Below are 18,796 nucleotides of genomic sequence, written 5' to 3' on the forward strand. Positions count from 1 at the left end.
CTTTATCCTGGGGCCGCCACACCTGTCCATCTGGGCCCTGGTGCAGGGAAAGCACTGGCCATGGGCAGAGTTGTGGCTGGGTCCACAACTGGGCTCCAACCCTGGAGCCTTGTGACCATCGATTACCTAAGCCTTGAGTCTTAGCCTGTAAGGTGGGGGCAGTCAGACCCACCTAAGAGAAAATCCCTGCAATGATCGCACAAGATTATTGATGACACGTGTGAGGACAAAGCTCCTGACCCAAAGCAGGCACCTCACAGACACGGGTGCCTTTCTCTCTCCTAAGAACCGTCTGCAGTGCGAGGGCATTTGCATTTCCGCAGGACTGAAAGAGGCTGCATCTCCAAGTGGCTGACTTTACAAGGCTGCCGTTTCAGGCCCCAAAAGGTGGGCAGTAGTCTGGGGGACGCTCTGGGCCTCACCTTCACCAGGAACAGCTGTCCCTCCATCCCCTCCGTCGGTGGGTGCTGGTCACCACTGGTCACTTTCCCTCTGTCTGGCTGCCCCTGGAGTGTCTGGGTCATTTCCTTCAGAAACACACCCCATTTTCATTCCCTCCCTCCCAGTCAAAACAGCCTTCCACCGCGGGCTCAGTTCCTTGGGGACATTCACGCTCAACCCACCCGGAGGCCTGGACCACTTTCCACATCTTCCTGAGCTCATCTCAGCTCAGGCCTGTGTTCTCCTGCTGCCAGAGACCAGACACCACAGTGTTGCTCCAGGAAAACCCGACCTGACCAGCTGTGGAAAGCGCAACGTGAGAGGATCGATGACGTGTTCAGAGAATGAGAACTCATCGGTCTAAAGACTAGTGAATTCCACACAGTCTCAACAAATAAAAGGCATGCCAAAATATATATATATGTTTGCTCTGGTATTCTAACCAATACTCTCATTTATAATTAATATTATAGGTAGTACGTTTATAATTAAAATTGGGGGTACTTAATATGTTACAGATTATAGCTAAAATTCATCCACTTTAGTTTCCACAATTCTTCCAAATCCCACTGACTGACGGTATCAAGCTACAAGTGGACCCCCAGACTCCCACATACCAACTGTTTAACAATCTCCTTATCTGCAAAGTAGGGATAATGCTGACGGGCCCACACTTCCTGGTGTTCAAGGTTAGGCGCAGTGATGAGCGTACAGGGCCAGCTCAAGGTCTGGCCAATTGCAGGTGCTGGAGAACGGCAGCAGCAACCGTCTCCGGTCTCTGGCACACGCCACGTTTTCACAGTTGACAGCTAGCTGCAAAACTAAGCCACACCAAGAGCCTGGGAATGGGCGATTGAGGATGCCCCTCTGTTCCGTCCTCCTGGTGGGCGTTTCCAGCTCTCGGGAGGCAGGTCTCTGATCCGGCCCCTGGATCCGACCTCAACCTGCCGAGGGTGACGTGGTTGGTGGTTCTGAGTCCAATGCGGTCTCCAACATCACCAGTCCTCTCCAACGCTCTCTGCTGCTCCGAAGTCCACTTACAGTGGCTCGAACATCGGCCTCTGTCCTGCATTCCAGCCATCTTTTTTCCCTCCCCGACGGCAGTTAGAAGGATCCTAAGGGCATCCCAGGCATCAGCTGCCCGCAGAGCACCCGGGGTGCCTGCTGCTTAGCCAGCAGATAGGTGGGCCACACACGCCATGAACAAGCCCGAGACCACACCGCAGGGTCCAGAAACACCCACAAACGAGGGACCCACAAGGGGGTACTCACGGCGTCCAGCCCGGCCCGCAGAGCCCTGCCTCGCTGTGACGCATGCCGTTCAGTTTTCCGAGTGGAGTTCCGACCTCCCCTCCAGATGCCCAGCCATCCTGACTGCATTTGTGTTAGAAAAACACACAGCCCCGGGGCCTCAGCAGAGCTGTTGATCAATAAACCCGCACTCCTCAGAGGACGCGAGTGACATCTACAAACCCGCGAGTGTCAGAACAACGGCAAGAAAATCCCGCGTTCCCACCGTCAGAGGATGAGAGCTGGGTAATTCATGCCAGCCCAGTGACGCCGCCAGGAGAAGTAAAACAAACAGCGGGGGGTTCTGTAGACCAGAATCGGGCTTCTGCGTTCCGTTAGCGTTTCCACTATAAAACACTCACTCCCGTTACGGGCAGGGACGCGTCAATCTGTGACCAGACAGGAAAAAGTAAACAAGAGTCTAGAAATCTGCCAAGTAAATGTTAGACTCTCGGTTCTACAGTCAGAAGTGTGCTCCCGCAACATCTCCTAAGTAACGGAGCATCTCCACGATATGAAATGAGATCAGAAAGAAGTTGACCTGTGAACGCAAAGTCTCACTTTACATTTTCTGTAAAGGAAACACATGCACTGATCACGGGGGGCGGCGGGGAAGCGACCCCCTTCCAGGGTGCCTCGGAGACCTTCTTCTCCCTGACTTAGCAAGCTGGGGGCGTGGTCAAAGTTTTGCCTTTGGTGATGTCGTTCTGCAGCTCAAGGAGGGAGATGGCGTGGTGCCAGACACCGGAACTTGCTGGATTTCTGGAAGAGCAGTTCTTTTTTCAGGCAACACACGGATCCTTCCTTTGGGTCAGCAGCGGGGGTCCGGCACTGCAGCCTCCTTTTCTGTAAAGTGGGAGAATCACAGTGCTAAACGCCTACCTGCACCACTAGCCACGGGCCCGTGAAAGCGGGCACTCTGTTTCCTTCGTTCTGTTTTGTCCCTCACACAACCTAGAATGGTCCCTGTCACACAGTAGGTGCCTGTAAGTCTTGGTTGTTGAAAACCTCGCAGGACAGCTGTGCGGATCTCACCAGAAAGTGCTTCCGAGCGTGGCAGTGACTTGCACCATGTGCTGGTCAAGGCTGGTTAACGACTATTGGTACCTTGACCTCAGTGGACCCGCATTGCTGCCCAGCACCTGTGCTGGGCTCAGTGTTGGCCTCTCCGGTGTTTTGTTTTTTAAATATTTATTGGAGTAGAGTTGACTTACAATGCTGTGTTAGTTTCAGGTGTAAGCAAGGTGAATCAGTTATACGTATACATATACCCATTCTTTTTCAGATTCTTTTCCCATATAGGTTATTACAGAACATTGAGTGGAGTTCCCTGCGCTGTACACTAGATCCTTATTGGTTATGTATTTTATATATAGTAGTGTGTATCTGTTAATCCCAATCTCCTAACTTGTCCCTCCCCCGCCCCACGTTTCCCCTGCGGCAGCCACGTTTGATTTCGAAGTCTGTGAGTCGGGCTCTTGTGTAGATAAGTTCCTCCATATCACTTTTCATTAGAGTCCACACGTAAACGGTATCACACGATTTTTGTTCTGATCTTCACCACAGTCTCAGACGTGACGAGTCATGGGCTGGGTTGATATTTCCTGAGCTCCCTGAAGGAGGGGCCTGCTTGCATCCCATTTAAGTAACCACAGGTCCCCGGGGAAACGTTCCGTTGTTCACGCCTCTGCTTTTTGTGGAGGCGTTGGGAAGACTTCCTGACCAGCGGCTGGGGATGAGGGGGTGGTGAGAACTCAGCACCCTGAGCGCAGGCGGGGCAGCGTCCCTCCGCAGGCCTCTGCCGGGCCGCCCCGGGGGACGCGGACGCAGCAGGTGAATATGTGTTATCAGGGTGTGTTATCCGCTCGGGTGGGTGGGACTCCAAGCACCCTGGTTTGGGAAACAGAAAGGAGAGGTGCTGCAACACAGAGTGCGACCGAGGGGGGTGCCAACTACCACGTGAGCGTGCCGATCCCTGCCCAGGTCACACTAAAGGTCGCTGCCGACGGCCCCGCTCAGCCTGCAGGGGCTTCTGGCCTCACACCTGGCGAGAACCAGCCCTAACCTCCGGAGCAGTGAACTCCAGCCCAAGTGGACGCTCACAGAAGGAAAGAAAAGCCAAGGCCAATGGACAGAAGCCAGGGCCAGGGAGGCTCCAGGTAGTTTTGAAATTTCATTGTTTTTCCCTCCAGGCACTACAATTAAAAGACTGCTGGGACTTCCCTGGTGGCGCAGTGGTTAAGACTCCACGCTCCCAATGCAGAGGGCCTGGGTGCGATCCCTGATCAGGGAACTAAGATCCCACATGCCGCAACTAAGAGCCCACATGCTTCAACTAAAGATCCCACACGCTGCAACTAAGACCGGCACAGCCAAACAGATAAACTAAATTAAAAAAAAAAAAAAGACTGCCAACTCTCGTCCATGCAGGTACGGGATGTTCCAGAGCTCACTGGAGCAATGACTCCAGAAGCATGCTGTGGGCTCGCTGGCGGGTCAGGAGCCAAGCCCGGAGGGTACAGGACCCCTGCCTAACACACAGGGAGGCCCATGGGGGCAGCAGGCTTCCCCCACCCCTTAGTGATCCTGGTTTGCTCTCACTCGGCTCGCTTCGCATGGGAAAGCGGGGTAACCCTGCCCAGTGGGCCTCAGGGCCAGGCACGGTGCTTGTACGACGCGCTGCGCACCCCAGAGCCCTCGAGGCCTGCCTGCAATCCCCGGGCGCCCACACCGAGCCGCACCGAGGCCCGCCCAGCTCCCCCACCAGGTCCTGCTGCCGCCCACCAGCCCAGATGTGCGAGGGATGGCACAGGCCAGCAGAGGCAGACACGAGCCATCCGTGGAGGCCTCTGACTTTTCACGGGTGATGAAACTCCCAGCGCCTGACAAGCCATCATCGTTGGGCACAGCTGCTTCCTCCCCACAGCTGGGCGAGGTGGCTGGCCATACACGGAAACATCTCTTCTGTCTCTCTTAGCCTGATGGTCCCTGTCTGTGACATTCCAATCGGCCTGGTCCTGGTGATGCAGAAATACCTTTGTCAAAGGGATGGCACAGGGTCCCGGGTTCCCGGGCTGAAGCTGGGCCTGGCAGCCAGGTGTGGTGGCAGGTCCACACCTGTCCTGGCCCGCTGGTCCCCTGACCTAGGCTAAGTCCCTTCCTCCATTCGGACCTCAGTTTCCCCTTTCATAAAAGGTTTCAGGTAGGAATAGTTCTCAAGACAATGTTTAAAAAAAAAGTTGATGAGGGCTTCCCTGGTGGCACAGTGGTTGAGAGTCCGCCTGCCGATGCAGGGGACATGGGTTCGTGCCCCGGTCCGGGAAGATCCCACATGCCGCGGAGCGGCTGGGCCCGTGAGCCATGGCCGCTGAGCCTGCGCGTCCGGAGCCTGTGCTCCTCAACGCGAGAGGCCACAACAGTGAGAGGCCCGCGTACCGCAAAAAGAAAAAAAAGACAGATGCTTCTCTGTGTAACAAATACTCTTCAGAAGAATGTTCTTTCAAGGGAGTGTTAACAGCAGCTGACTCCAGGTCAGCTTGGTTCCAGGGAAGGGAACCAAGTGGCGGGGGACAAGAGTTTGAGGGGGACCTGGGTACCTTTTGAATTTTGAACCATATGAATGTTCTGCAGTCAAGAAATAAATCTGTTCATTTTTTAAAGCAATCTCTCTGGCAGCGATATGAAGGCAGGACTAGGAGGAAAGAGACCACGGTGGCTGCAGGGAGATGGATTCGGTGTCAAAGAAGGGAAAGGGATTCTTGGTAATCCAAAAAAAAATGGAGAGCAAACGGTGACTATGGTGAAGGTGAGATTTAGATTCTCTTTGGTACTGAGCCTTTCCCCTCACATTTCCTGAACTCCCTGCCTACTTCTTAGCTTCCCTTTGCCCTACAGATGTGGTCTCAAGAACTGGGCACTCCCGGACTCCAAGAACTCAGCTGCCCCTAAAGAAAAGCCAATTGGTCCCTGAACGTACTGCCCACCTGCTTTCGATAATTCCAATACAAAGTGCTAATTTCTCTTTCTCTAATGTATTTGATGGTCACTTCAAAGACATTCTTCAAAGAGATTGCATGAGACCAAAAAAAAAAAAAAAAAAGAAAAGGAAAAAAGGCAACATTAACTACAGAATCCTGAAGGGTTATGATTGCATTCTTTTTCCCTGAACACTTCCCTGCCTCCGTTTTGTGCTCTAAATTACCAGTTCTAGTCCCTGCGAAGTTAAATAATAATAATCACCATATAAATGAATATGCATATGTGCCATTTTTCTCCCTAAAAGCAAGAAAGCCTGTTTATTTTGGATGAGGGTTCGTTTTGTTTCTGAACAACCAGAGCACATAATTAGGACCTCATCTCTTACTCTTGAAATCCTGTCTCCACCGGGAAGAGATGAAAAAGGTACTGGATGTCCCTGGAAGCTCAGAGAAATTTTCAAACAAATTAAAGAAGATATTTCTTTGCTCTGCAGGTAACAATGGCTTGAACACGATCAGAATCAGAATGTCAGGCCAGAAGGAGCTCCAGTGCTCGAGCCCGAGTCCAGTGTTTTACAGATAGAGCAACAGAGGTCCCGGGAAGTGAAGTACTCGCTGTAGACACACAGCGTGTGATGGTCAGACAAGTACAGAGTGGCCCAAAGCATGACTCCACGTTTGTATCCTGGTTCTGGGACTGACTGTGGGGCTTTGTGCAAGACTCTGCGAGTCTTAAGATGCTACATCCCTAAAACAGGGGTGATGACAGCCGCGAGGCTCCATTGCGCTGTCGTACAAAGGAAATGAGATCGCTGATGTGGCACTCAGCCCTAAACCGCCAATCAGCGGTCACCATCAACAGTATAATAATTACAGCCTCTCTGCGTGGGGTACTCTCAGTGGGGTGTAGGGGACCAAGTGCCAGACCGGGGCTCCCAAGCCTCTGTTTGGAGTCCAGACAACATCTGCCACCATCATCAGAATAGGAATGATGATGATAATGAATATGATAAATATTAACACAAATAGTATTAATTCCACCGACAGTGTTAAGTGTAATGCACAGTACAGTCACAGAGTACGATGTAACTAACAGTGACATCACTTTGATATAATTAATTAGTAATGCTCATAAACGTTATGACCATTTTGAGGATGGTAGTAGCTGTCGGCAAGGACCTGGGATGCCTGGGCTCACGCTGTGTCCGTGCTGCAGGTGAGCTGTGCAGCCTGGGCTTTCAGAGAAGCTCAAGAAAGCCTTATGGAAGTTAAATGTGTGTTTGAGAGACTATTCTAGATTACTGAGGGCAAATGTCCAGTTGAAATCACAGAGAAAGTCATCTTATTTTCCCCAGAAACCATGACTCAGTGACTTACAGAGGTTAAAAAAATTTTTAAATAGACAATCAGGGCTTCCCTGGTGGCGCAGTGGTTGAGAGTCCGCCTGCCAATGCAGGGGACGCGGGTTCGTGCCCCGGTCCGGGAAGATCCCACATGCCGCGGAGCAACTAAGCCTGCGCACCACAACGACTGAGCCTGCGCTCTAGAGCCCGCAAGCCACAACTACTGAGCCCGCATGCCACAACTACTGAAACCCGCACGCCTAGAGCCCGTGCTCCACACAAGAGAAGCCACTGCAGTGAGAAGCCCACGCACCGCAACGAAGAGTAGGCCCCACTCAACCCGACTAAAGAAGGCCTGCGTGCAGCAACGAAGACCCAGTGCAGCCAAAAATTAATTAATTAATTAATTTAAAAAAATACAGCCCCCATCCCGCTGAGGGGTTCCGGTCTGGGTGACTTGGGTGCACTCATACCAAAGGAGTGACACCCACCATGTGACAAGCAGTGCTGGTGAAGAGGAGAAACAGCTCAGCTCTGAAGAGCAAAGAGACGAAAGGCAGACCCGAACGCTTCCTGCCTGGGGATCCGCAAGGCCAGAGTTGAATTAGGCTCGGCAACTCATAACCAATTACGGATTAAGGCAAAGAGCGTTTTGTACGAGCAAGTCCCGTCCCGTTTCCAGTCACTTAGGGTGCTCTGCCCTCCCCTTCACTCCTGACAAACGATTCTTTCACCATTTCCCAGATAAGAGGGTGACTGATGGGTGGGTCAGTTTTAGGAAGAGTTGGTCTGAGGTTGGTTGAACTAAGGTGGTGGTAGGGGTCGGGGGAGCTATATTCCCAGTCCTGCCTTGTCTGCCTGCCGGCCCCTCTGCCCAAGACAGCCTCTCCGCAGACGGCCCCGCCCCCATCTCGAGAGGCTTCGGTGACAACTCGACTCCCCGGGGCCTGGTTTCCCTTCACACTGTGTTTGTGGCCCCATCACGAGCCTTCCCAGTCGGCTTTGCTTTGAGCACGTGAGGCTCTGTCTCCAACTGCACGTGGTGAGCCTGGGGCCCAGGGTACCACCCTGCTCGTGGGGAATTGCGAAGGGTGAGTGGGGGCAGGGGGCAGGGTCCCAGCAGGATGGACAATGCCGTGCCTACAGCGGGCACTTGACTGGAGTGGGTGGAATCGAGCCGGGGGGCTTGGGAGCCGGGTCACTAGGAGGGAACTTGGTTACAACCAAAGTCTGTGGTTAAGTGGCCTTTCTCCTAACATTGCTGGAAGGTGGAGGTCTGTTTTTTATTTAGAACTGAAGAGAAAGGGTAGAAGTGTTTTTATCATCGTGTGAAAGTATCATTTAGGACAAGGGTTAGCAAACCACAGCCTGCTGCCAGTTTCTATAAATAAAGTTTTACTGGAACAAACCATGCCCTTTCGTTTATATATCATGTATGGCTGCTTTCACATTACATCAGAATTGAGAAATTGCGACAAAGACTGTACGGTCTGCAAAGCCTAAAATATTTACTATCTAGCCTGGACAGAAAAGAATGTGTCTACCCCCGACGTAGACTGGCCTCTGAGCTCTGGGCGCTTGCCTAGGCCTGGGCAGCAAGAGACAATCAGCTCGCTGGGAACAATCTGAAGTCAGAGGAAATGAGGCTGTTCAGACCAGACTTTGAAACTCAGACTGCAGCTTACTTGAGGCTCTCTCATGATTTAGACCCACGCGGCTGAGGACCATGCAGAGCAAGCCTGTGAGAACTGCTCCTCCTCCACCAGTGCCCTGGGAAGGTGCCCAGGCATCCTTCCAGATGTGGGCCTCTCAAGCAATTTTTAAGCAAGAGAGTGTATGTATGTGTCTGTGCGTGTGCGCACACGAGTTCTGGTTCTGGGCAAGACAGAGTAAGCCCACTGTAACCTGTCACCTCCACTGAAAGCAGCTACGATGCACGGACAGAATGCAAAGGGCAGCCGTCTGAGGACTCAGAGAGTATAAATACAGTAGTAGGTGAACTGGGGAAGAAGATCAAAGTTCAAGATCCCTGTAAGCCGGCGTCCCCGAGCTGGTCTCTCCAGGCAGCCTGAGACCTGAGATGGGCAACAGGGAGGGACAGAGACGGGGCCAGGAGCCCCTATTTCTGGCTCGAGAAGTAAGAAAGGGGACTCCCGGGCTTCCCTGGTGGCGCAGTGGTTGAGAATCCGCCTGCCGATGCAGGGGACACGGGTTCGAGCTCTGGTCTGGGAGGATCCCACATGCCGCGGAGCAACCAGGCCCGTGAGCCACAACTACTGAGCCTGCACGTCTGGAGCCTGTGCTCCCAACAAGAGAGGCCGCAACAGTGAGAGGCCCGCGCACTGCGATGAAGAGTGGCCCCCACTCGCCGCAACTAGAGAAAGCCCTCGCACAGAAACGAAGACCCAACACAGCCAAATATAAATAAATAAATAAAATTAAAAAAGAAATGGGACTCCCAACACGCAGAGAGAGCAGGGGAAATCTCCCTGTGTTTTTTTTTCTTTTCTGTTTTTCTGCACTCCTGTCTTGAGGCCATCCTGCCTGACAAAGGGGGCCTGCGGGGGCCTGCAACTCTTACAGCGCAGGGGACCCTTCCTCGCCAGTCCCTAGAAAATGTAGCAAAGTCCCATGAATTTTTCGTCTCACTGTCCTTCCGCCACTTGGCCCTGGTCACAAGCATTGTCACAGGAAGCCTGTGACAGAGCCAGGTAGATAAAGGCCCAGCTTTCTGGCCAAAAGATCAAATAGAGGGACACCAGGGAACTGGAGGTCACCAAGAAGACGGCAAAGAGGGGAGCGCGGGAAAGCAACCAAATGACGTCGTTTATGGACTCCCGGCTCACCCCCGAGGTGTGCACGCATGGGGCTGACCCCGAACAGCCTTGCAGCCTTCCTGAGAAATGACCTCCAGCACAGCCGCTGCCCAGGCCCCCCGGGTGGCACCCACACAGCACAGAGCTGTAGAGAACCACACAGCACTGCAAAGGCTTGCGAACAGAACTGAGGTGGAAACCACAGCCCAGAGAAGGTGGTTAGAACTTGCGACCCGAGCCCAACTGAATCAATTGTCTGCTAAGACGAAAATATCAACATAGGTATTGCCGTAGGATTGCCGTAGGATTCAAGCAAGACCCAGAGTCTCAGGGCAATATTTTGCATGTTCAGGGTACAAAATTACTTAGCACAGGGAGAACCAGGAAATTTCAGCTCACGTGGGACGGGACATTAGACACCACTACCAACGTGACTCAAGGGCTGGAACTGTCAGACAAGACAGTGGAGCAGCCATTACTGAAACAACGACAACGACAAAGCTCCCTGTAGACAAAGGCACATAGAAATCCTCGGCAAAGAAACAGAAGACAGAAAGGAGAACCACATGGAATTGGCAGAACTGAAAAATACAATAATCAAAATTAAAAACTCACTGGGCGGGCTCAGGAGTAGCCTGGAGATGAGAGAGAAAAGATTTAAGGAGCCTGAAGCTAGTTCAATACAAATTATCAATCTCATCAACAGAGAGGAAAAAGGATAGAACAAAACAAAACAGAACAAAACAACAGAGCTTCAGCGACCCATGAGAGAACACCAGATGGCCTGACCTTCATGCCAGAGGAGTCTCGGAGGGGAGAAGAAAGAGAACGGTGTGGGAATTTAGTTGAAGAAACAACGGCCGAAAGCTTCCCAAGTTTGGAGAAAAACATAAACGTATAAATTCAAGGAGCCCCGCAGAGAATAAATCCCAAAAAATTCACGCCCAGACGCATCATAGACTTCTGAAAATACAAACAAAGAAAGCAAGCTTGAAAGGGCAAGAGAGAAAGGACACGTTATTTATGAGTTTGAATGACTATGGGTTTTCACCAGAAACCACAGTGTTAAAAGTGAAACATTCTGCAAAGGGCTGAAAGCAAAAACTGTCAGTCTAGAATTCTGAATCCCGAAGAAACTATCCTTCAGGAATGAAGGCAAAATAAAGACATTCCCAGATGAAGGAAAAGCGAGAGAATTAATTGCCGGCATACCTACCCTAGAAGAATTGCTCAAAAGTTTTTCAGATGGAAAGGGACACTTGGAACATCAGGAAGGAAGGGGGAACAAGAGCAATAGTAAATACCTGAATAAATATAGCAAACTATTCTCCTCTCGAGTTTTTAAAATATGTTTGATGCTTGAGACTGAAAATTATAACATTTGCCCGATGAGATTTTTGATGCATACAGATGAAAACATAAGACAACTAAAACATAAAGAGAAGACAGGAAAGAGACCAATATTGCACATTCTGCCTGAAATGGTAAAATACCGACTCTAAGTAGACTGTGGAAATCTAAGTTTGTATATTGTAATTGTTAGGTCATCCACTAAAAAAAAGAAAAACAAAAACACCTACAAAGAGATAACAGTAAAACACACAAGGGAAAAATTAACATGGAATACTAAAAAATTCCCGAACAACTGATAAATTGGACGAAGACCAAATACACATTTCTTCTTATAAATCACAATATCACAACCCCCGTCCACGTCCCAGGAGGCTGACCTCCACGGACGGCCTCACCCGGACCCCTGCCCTCTGGCTTCACGGGGTCTGGCGGAAGAGAGCGCTGGCGAGAGGTCAGAGGATGGAAGGAGAGTCCGGGGGCCCCCCAATCCTCCCTCTGCCCCTCCAGGTCCGGGGCGTCTCCCTCCCCACTTCTGCAGCTGTCCTTCCATTAAAGGCTCTCCTGTGACCCCGTGGGGTGGGCCAGCTCTTTCCTACAGGAATCCCGATGGGCTCCCCAGATGCCACCTTGTTATTTTTCCTCCGTCCAAGGTGAAATCCACGTGTACAGCCTGACCTTCACCGAGTTTAGGTTCTTACCCTTCTCTGCAGGTCATCTCTGCTCTGGGACATAAACACACGGCCCTCAGTCTCCTTCATCTGGTAAAGGAGGCCCCCTCTCCCCGGAGCCCCCGCTGGCTCCACGCAGGGCTTCTCACCCGCCTGACGCAGTCCTCTTCCCTCAGGCGTTCCTGAAGCAGTCTGACGAGCAGCATGTTGGGCAACGTCTACAGGAAAGATGACACAGGATGAGAGTCTGACCTTCCGTGTGGGGCTCAAAGGGACACAAGCTGGCAGGCCAGCGGGCTCGCTAAGAACCAAGGGCCCGGCCCTGTGGACGCGAAGCTTCTCCAGGTCCCGGACCAGGGCCCTGTGGCCTCTATGAAGCCCAGGCCCAGCCTGCGGCCCTGCCCTCGTCCAGCCCGGGCTCCTCTTTGATGACCCCCCCAACATGCATGCGCGCCCACCTCCATGCTCTGGCTTCTCCTGAGCCCCCGCCCCAATGCTCTGCCCCACCGCCACCTGGGCGACTCCAGGTTCCCGCTGAGCCTCAGCCCCAAGTGCCACTGCCTCCAGGCAGCCCTCCCTGACCCTTCCCGGGCTGGGTCGGCGGCTGCCATAATCCTCGATGGCAAACTCTGTTACTGCACTAACCAGACGCCCTTCCAGGGGCCTGCTCACATGTCTGTCTCCCCAGAAAGTTTCACAGTTCCTGGAGGAAAGGGACTGAGTCTTACTCGCTTTGTCCCCCAGACAACGGTGTACGAGAGGGAGCCGGTGGTGCACATCTCTTCCCAAACCCACGTTCCGTGACCCCACGGTGGTAGCCTGAAGCAGGCCCTGGTATTCTGTGGCATTTGTACCACGGAAATAGGCAAATGCTGCAAAGGAGGGCTTTTTCCCTCGGAGAGCTGGTTGTGAAACATTGACCAGCACACCTCTGCCCCTGTACCAAACAGCGTCGGGGATGGAGGAAGCCCCTGCTGACTGATGACTTAACGAAACTTCACGTTCCCTACTTCGCTCAGTAAGTACTGAAAGTGCTGGTGGTTTCTGCTGAGCGTGTGCTGGGTGCCAGGCTACAGCAGTCAACGTTTACAGCTCTGTGCAGTCTGTACTATGTTCATCCCCTTTATACGGATGGGGAAGCTGGGCGCCAGAGAGGTTAGGTCACCTCCCTGGGCTACACAGCCAGGCAGGAGCAGAGGCAGGACCTGAACCCGGGCCGGCCAGGTTTGGGAAGGACAAACAGGCAGCGGTCGCGGGGGACGCGGAGTGACACCTAGAGTGGCCTTCCTTCTGCTTCCTCTCTTCTCAGCTGTCTCTCTCGGATCAGAAGTGACATCCCATTTTTCACAACCAGGTCTGCTCTTTCTAACAAAACCTCAAATGCCCCAGAGCCCATGCCCCTGGAAAACCCACTCCCAGGTGTCCCCTTGACCTCCAGTCACTAAAAGCGGGTGCTTCTCCCCAAACTCCCCAACACTCGGCCAAGGGAGACTCCTGGGCCAGCCCTGGGCCACACATCCCAAGCTATGTCCGGGCTGACCAGCCTCCAGGAGGGGGTAGGGCCTCTGCCACGTGAGGGTGAGGGCCCTCAGGGCCACGGCCCAGCAGGGGAGCCCAGAGGCACCCAGCTGTGCAGTGAGGGGCAGGGGAAATCTACCTTACACTCCTTTTGCCAAGCTGGGGACCCTGAAGGGGGAACACGTAGGCCCGGGGGAACGAGCACTTTTCCCTAATTTCCCGAAGTATCCTTAGGGCAAGCGGTGGGCCTGGCAACATGTCAGTGATGCTGGAGAAAAGTCTGGACCTCTCATTTTAGAGCCAGCGTCCAGAGTGACCAGATCCTGCCTCGGGAATGCTGCCGTGTCTGCCTGCAGTGATGAAGGAGCACCTAAAGGGACAGAGAGCTGGGACATCATGGAGCCTCTGGGACAGGCTGTGGGAACGCTTGGGGCTGCTGACTTAGAAATGGCGCTTTAATAAGCGTCCATGCACGTGGCAGAACCCGTCCACACCTCACTCTCGTTATGTCCTGGGAGCGAGAGTCAGGGGAATAGACAGCACTCGGCCCCCTCCATGTTTACCTGCGCGCAGTGAAGCGGCTTTGGTCAGTTCGCACACAGAGCGATTCCGAGAGAGGGCGTGGGGAACCAGATGTGCAGAGAAGGGCTGGGAGGTCGGGGGCCAATCCCCACGGGGGCTCGAGTTCTCCTTGATTCTACAGGCGGCACCCTGACCTGTCTTCTCTTTGAGCCGTTGGAATGGGTTCCCCGACAAGAGCAGGCTGGGCCTGGGCATGTGGAGGTGGCAGTGAAGGGTGTCCCGGGAACCGGCTCACAAGGGAGGGCCAGGGGCTAGAGGGGGAGGAGGTGGAAGGCCTGTGAGCTGTGATCCAGAAGGCTCTCTCCGGCTTCAGGAGAAGGATGGCCCGAGTGGGGAAAGAATGTTCCCAGGGAGCACCTTGGGGGACCACTGGATTGGCCGGGGACTCAGACACTCATGATTTGGACCTTGGTCACCTGCTAAGTGACCCTGGACAGTGCCTTCAGTGCTCTGAGCCTCACTTTCCGCGTCTATAAATGAGACGAAGACCAAGTGCTTCAAAGAGTTGCCATGAGGATTAAATGAGGTAATACACGTGACGCCTGGGACGTGCGTGGCCCCCAGCAAGGGCTTGGTGCTATGGAAATTGTTACCCTCAGGCCCCCTTAATAAGCCCTGCACCTCCTTCCTCAGCAAGGATCTGGATGAGGAAGCAGCTCTGCCCAGTGGGCCACTGATGCCTGGGCCCAAATCTCTCCCAACTCCCACTCACACCTCTGATAAAAGATGTGGGAAGTCAAAATAAATTCCAAATGCTAAGGCCCATTGCTGGGGGGTGCGGGATTCCTGGAACAGACGTTTTTATGTAGAGCAGAGACTCACCCTCAGCATGAGGGCTCATCCCCCCAACCCCTGCCCAAGGCTGGCTCCATTCATGGTTCAAACTCCCACCTCTTGCCTACATAATGGCTGCTGCAGCTCCAGCCAGTTGGGTGACCTTGGGACTTGCCCTCTTCAGACCTCACACACTACACCAGTAGAAATGAGTAACAATACATCAGTGTTTGCTTTTATTTTCTGCCCAGCATCCATACACCCCACCTCCAGTAATATACAGTCCCCCAAAGTTCCTTTAAGGCCACACTGTCTTGTCCTTCAGCCTTTACAGTTTCTGTGGGGTCAAGCCCACCATCAGATCCAGAGGAGGGCCCTGATTGGTCCAAGCTGATCAGCATATCCCACTCCTGGCCACTGTGATTGTTTCAGAGGCTGCCCAAGGCCCAGTCCCAGCGAGTGAGAGTCAGGCCCAGGACATGAGTGCAATCATCAGGGGCAGGAACCTTGCTTTCCACTGGATCTGGAGCTGAGAGGATGTAACAGCTGGAGCTGCAGCAGCCACTTTGCAGGCACAGGGGGGAGTATAAGGGAATAAAACCAGTACAAAAGGGGAGAGAGAAACCAGGTCTCTCAGCCCCAGAATGGCTTTTCCAGGATGTGGAATTGGAAGAGGAAGAGCAGACAGCAAGAGGATAAGGGAGGGGGCGCCTCTGATGGGAACTTGTAATGTCTCCCCTTGAAAGTTATGGGGCCACTATGGCTTCTAGAAGTGGACAGCAAAAGTCAAGAACAAGAGTGAGCGGGGGAGAGAGAATGAATGAATGAGTAGGCCAGAGACAAGAGGGAGGCTAGCCGGCATCTGGTCCCTGGTTTCAGTATCTCCTAAGACATCTCTGTGTCCTTACATCTGCCCTCTGCCAATTTCCTGCTTAAGCCAGTAGTTCTCAACTTGAACGTGCATCCCGGAAGAGCTTGTTAACTCACAGATCACTGGCCTCGCCCCAGGGTTTCTGACTCGGCAGGTCCGGGTTAGGCTGGGAATCTGCATTTCGAGTAGGTTTTCGGGTGATGCTGAGGATGCTGGTCGGGGGACCACACCTGGAGCATCACCGACTTAAGCAAATTCCAGCACCCAAGACCCTACCCCACGTGGAAGAAGTTGCTGGAGAGGGAGAGTGTCCTGCTGGTGCCCATATGCCCCAACGATCCCAGGAACCGCCCCACCCCCGAGGCTGCCAAGGGGAACAGGGAGCAGCCCTGCCCCTCCCCTCCACATGTCTTCTACCCTTTCCTGTCCCCTGGTGTCCCCCGCCGACCCCAGGCACAGCTGGTTTCCATCCTGAGATTCCTCTCCCTTCCCTGCCATCACCCATTCGGGAAGCAGCGTTCAAACAGGTTCTGGGATGCGGGAGACGAAGGGGGTGCAAGCTAATCAAAGAACACGGGTTGAGGGCTTCCCTGGTGGCGCAGTGGTTGAGAGTCCGCCTGCCGACGCAGGGGACGCGGGTTCGTGCCCCAGTCCGGGAAGATCCCACATGCCGCGGAGCGGCTGGGCCCGTGAGCCATGGCCGCTGAGCCTGCGCGTCCGGAGCCTGTGCTCCGCAACGGGAGGGGCGCCAGCAGTGAGAGGCCTGCGTACCGCAAAAAAAAAAAAAAAAAAGAACACGGGTTGAAAGGCGACAGGCCCGGGTGGAGCGCGGCGCCCCCCACGGCGGGGGACAGGCCGGCGACTTTGAGCGTGGCCCCTCGCGAGTGCTCTCCCCGCCGCTCACTGCCTCTGTGCTGTCTCGGTGCCAGCTTTGATGTGTCAACGTCAGCAGCGGGGGCTTCCCAGGGGCCGCTGCTCGGAGTCCTGCCAAACTGCCTTTGCAAGAATCAGGCTCCCTCCTTCCCGAGCTCTGCTGTGCTCTCCCACCCCAGCCCCCAGAGCCTGGCTTTTGGGGGACAGTCAGGGACAGACAGATGGAGCCCAGTGCAGCCCCTGCTGGTCACCTAGAAGGCCCAGCCCAGGTGCAGGCCCCTGGCCCCCCGGCATCCCACTCGGTGGCAACGCGACCGCCAGCCTGCCTCCTTGCCGTAAAGGGCAGAATCAGCTGCGTTGGCCCCGGTTTGGACCTTTCTTCTCCTCCCAGCTCCCAGCGCCCAAGCCCGGGGCAGAATTGCTAGCCTGTGAACCTCGGAGGTGCCGCCCCTGCCCCAAAGACGCAGCCCCTGGAGGCTCAAGCCCTGGCTCTGGCCCCTGGGGCACCTCACTGAGCTTCTCCAGCCTGGGCTTCCTCCACAGGATGGCAGCAGCCCACAGGGTCCCATCACCAGGCCCCAGCCTCAGGGCCCCTGACGTCACTGTGTCACCTTCGGGTAACACTTGCTCAGGAGTTGTGGGCATGTTGTTGATCAACTGTATGAACTTCCATCTGGAGCAAAGCAGAAAGGGGAAGAGTTGAGACTCCTGGTCTGCCAGGAGGGGAGAGGCCTCCCTAGAGGGGCTGCTGGTGGGGGAGGGAAGGCCCATACTTGGACTTGCGCTCACTTAAGAACTGATCCGAGAATCCTTTAAAGACAACTCTCCTTTCAAAGTTTCTGCTGCTACTCGGGGCTGTCAGAGCAGGTTTACACGGCACGGACTCTCCTGGTTCTGAGAGGCAGGGCCCAGGCAGAGTCTGGAATGGGGACAGGAGGTGAGAGGAGGGAGAGGAGAGGAGATGAGGCTTTGAAGGGAGAGCAGAGACCCCACCACGGGGCACCGACAGGCCCACAGAGGGAGGTGGCCGGGAAGGGAAACCCGGTAGTGGGAAAGGCCAGCGAACTTTAAAGGAGCTACAGACACTGGTCTTTGGGTTTCTCTGTCTCCATCCTGGGCTGTCCCCATCCTCCCCCCGCCCCAAACCTTCCAAAAAGGACCATTCCGCACCACTGCCTTGGGTGTCGGACAGGGAAGGACAGAGTGTGTGGGCTCCTGCTGGCTCTGTCTGAACACAGCCTCCAAGACAGAGAGCAGCCAGGTGGGAGATGGAATGGCCGGAAGGGAAGGAGACAACCCAGAGGACTTGGAAGCCAGGACTGCGGGGCAATCCCGGAAATCCTCAGAAATACTTGCAGGGGACTACACCTCTCTGTGTAGACAGAGGCAGGATAAGGGCACAAGCGCTATTATTTGGACGTTAAAGAATGGTGACTGACAAGTGGAGGCTGGGTACATCATGTTACACCAGGTTCTTAAGTTTTAAACGGGACTGAAGGTGGGAAGAATCCAGCTTTGGCTCCTTCTGGTCTGAGCAGCCTTTGGAGTGTGGCTCACTTATTCACTCAACAAACACAGGCAGTCTGCTCTAACGCCAACAAAGAAACCTTGACTTAGCAATAACTGTGCTGTAAAAGTAGTAACTGCCATGAGAAAGGGGGAATGGTGTCTGGGCTGGGCTCCCAGATGACCAGACGAGAACTCCCTAGGGAGCGTGTTTAAATCCAGATGCCTGGTCCCCCACTTCCAGGGATTCAGACTACAAGAGTCTGGGGGGGCCCAGGTGAGTCTAATGTGCTGCTCAGGTTGGGCACCTCTGGACTATGCAGTTTTAAATTTGCAAATACATATGCTTCCTGCAGGGATTTCAATAATAAAGCTTTCCTTTTCTTTCTTTTTTTTTTTTCAGTAAAAATCTAATACACTCTAGAGCAATCAGCTCCATCCAACTCCTGCTGCAAAGAAATGTCCTTTCCCCATGGAACCTGTACGCTCTTCCCCGCCCAGAGCCACGTCTAGGGCTTAGCAGGTGCTCAGAGGACACTCAGTAAATGAATTAGTCAAGCGAGCCACCGACTGACTGCATGAGGGCTTTCTGGCCCTGCATCCTCGGTTGGGTACCCTCGGTCTCCCCCACTGGCTAGAAGTTCCCAGGGGCGAGGAGAAGGAACTCATCTCTGGGTCTCCCACGGCACGGCACGCAGGACGGTGCTTGGCGTACGGGAGGTGATGAGGAAGTGTTTCAGAAACCATTTGGAAATTCCGAAGACGGAAGCGTCTTGGTTAACAC

At 53.8% G+C, this 18,796-nt stretch overlaps 1 protein-coding gene across 1 annotated transcript in view; it reads right to left on the reverse strand.

Annotated features, from left to right (window-relative positions):
- Positions 1 to 18,796, reverse strand: part of AK8 (adenylate kinase 8) — a 128,361-nt gene that overhangs the window by 94,404 nt on the left and 15,161 nt on the right. Inside the window, exon 5 of the mRNA XM_079927432.1 lies at positions 12,038 to 12,106. Within this exon, the coding sequence (XP_079783558.1) occupies positions 12,038 to 12,106 (69 nt within the window). The remainder of the gene's footprint in view (positions 1 to 12,037; positions 12,107 to 18,796) is intronic.

This window comes from Stenella coeruleoalba (genome assembly GCF_951394435.1).
Source record: "Stenella coeruleoalba genome assembly, chromosome: 7".
NCBI lineage: Eukaryota > Metazoa > Chordata > Mammalia > Artiodactyla > Delphinidae > Stenella > Stenella coeruleoalba.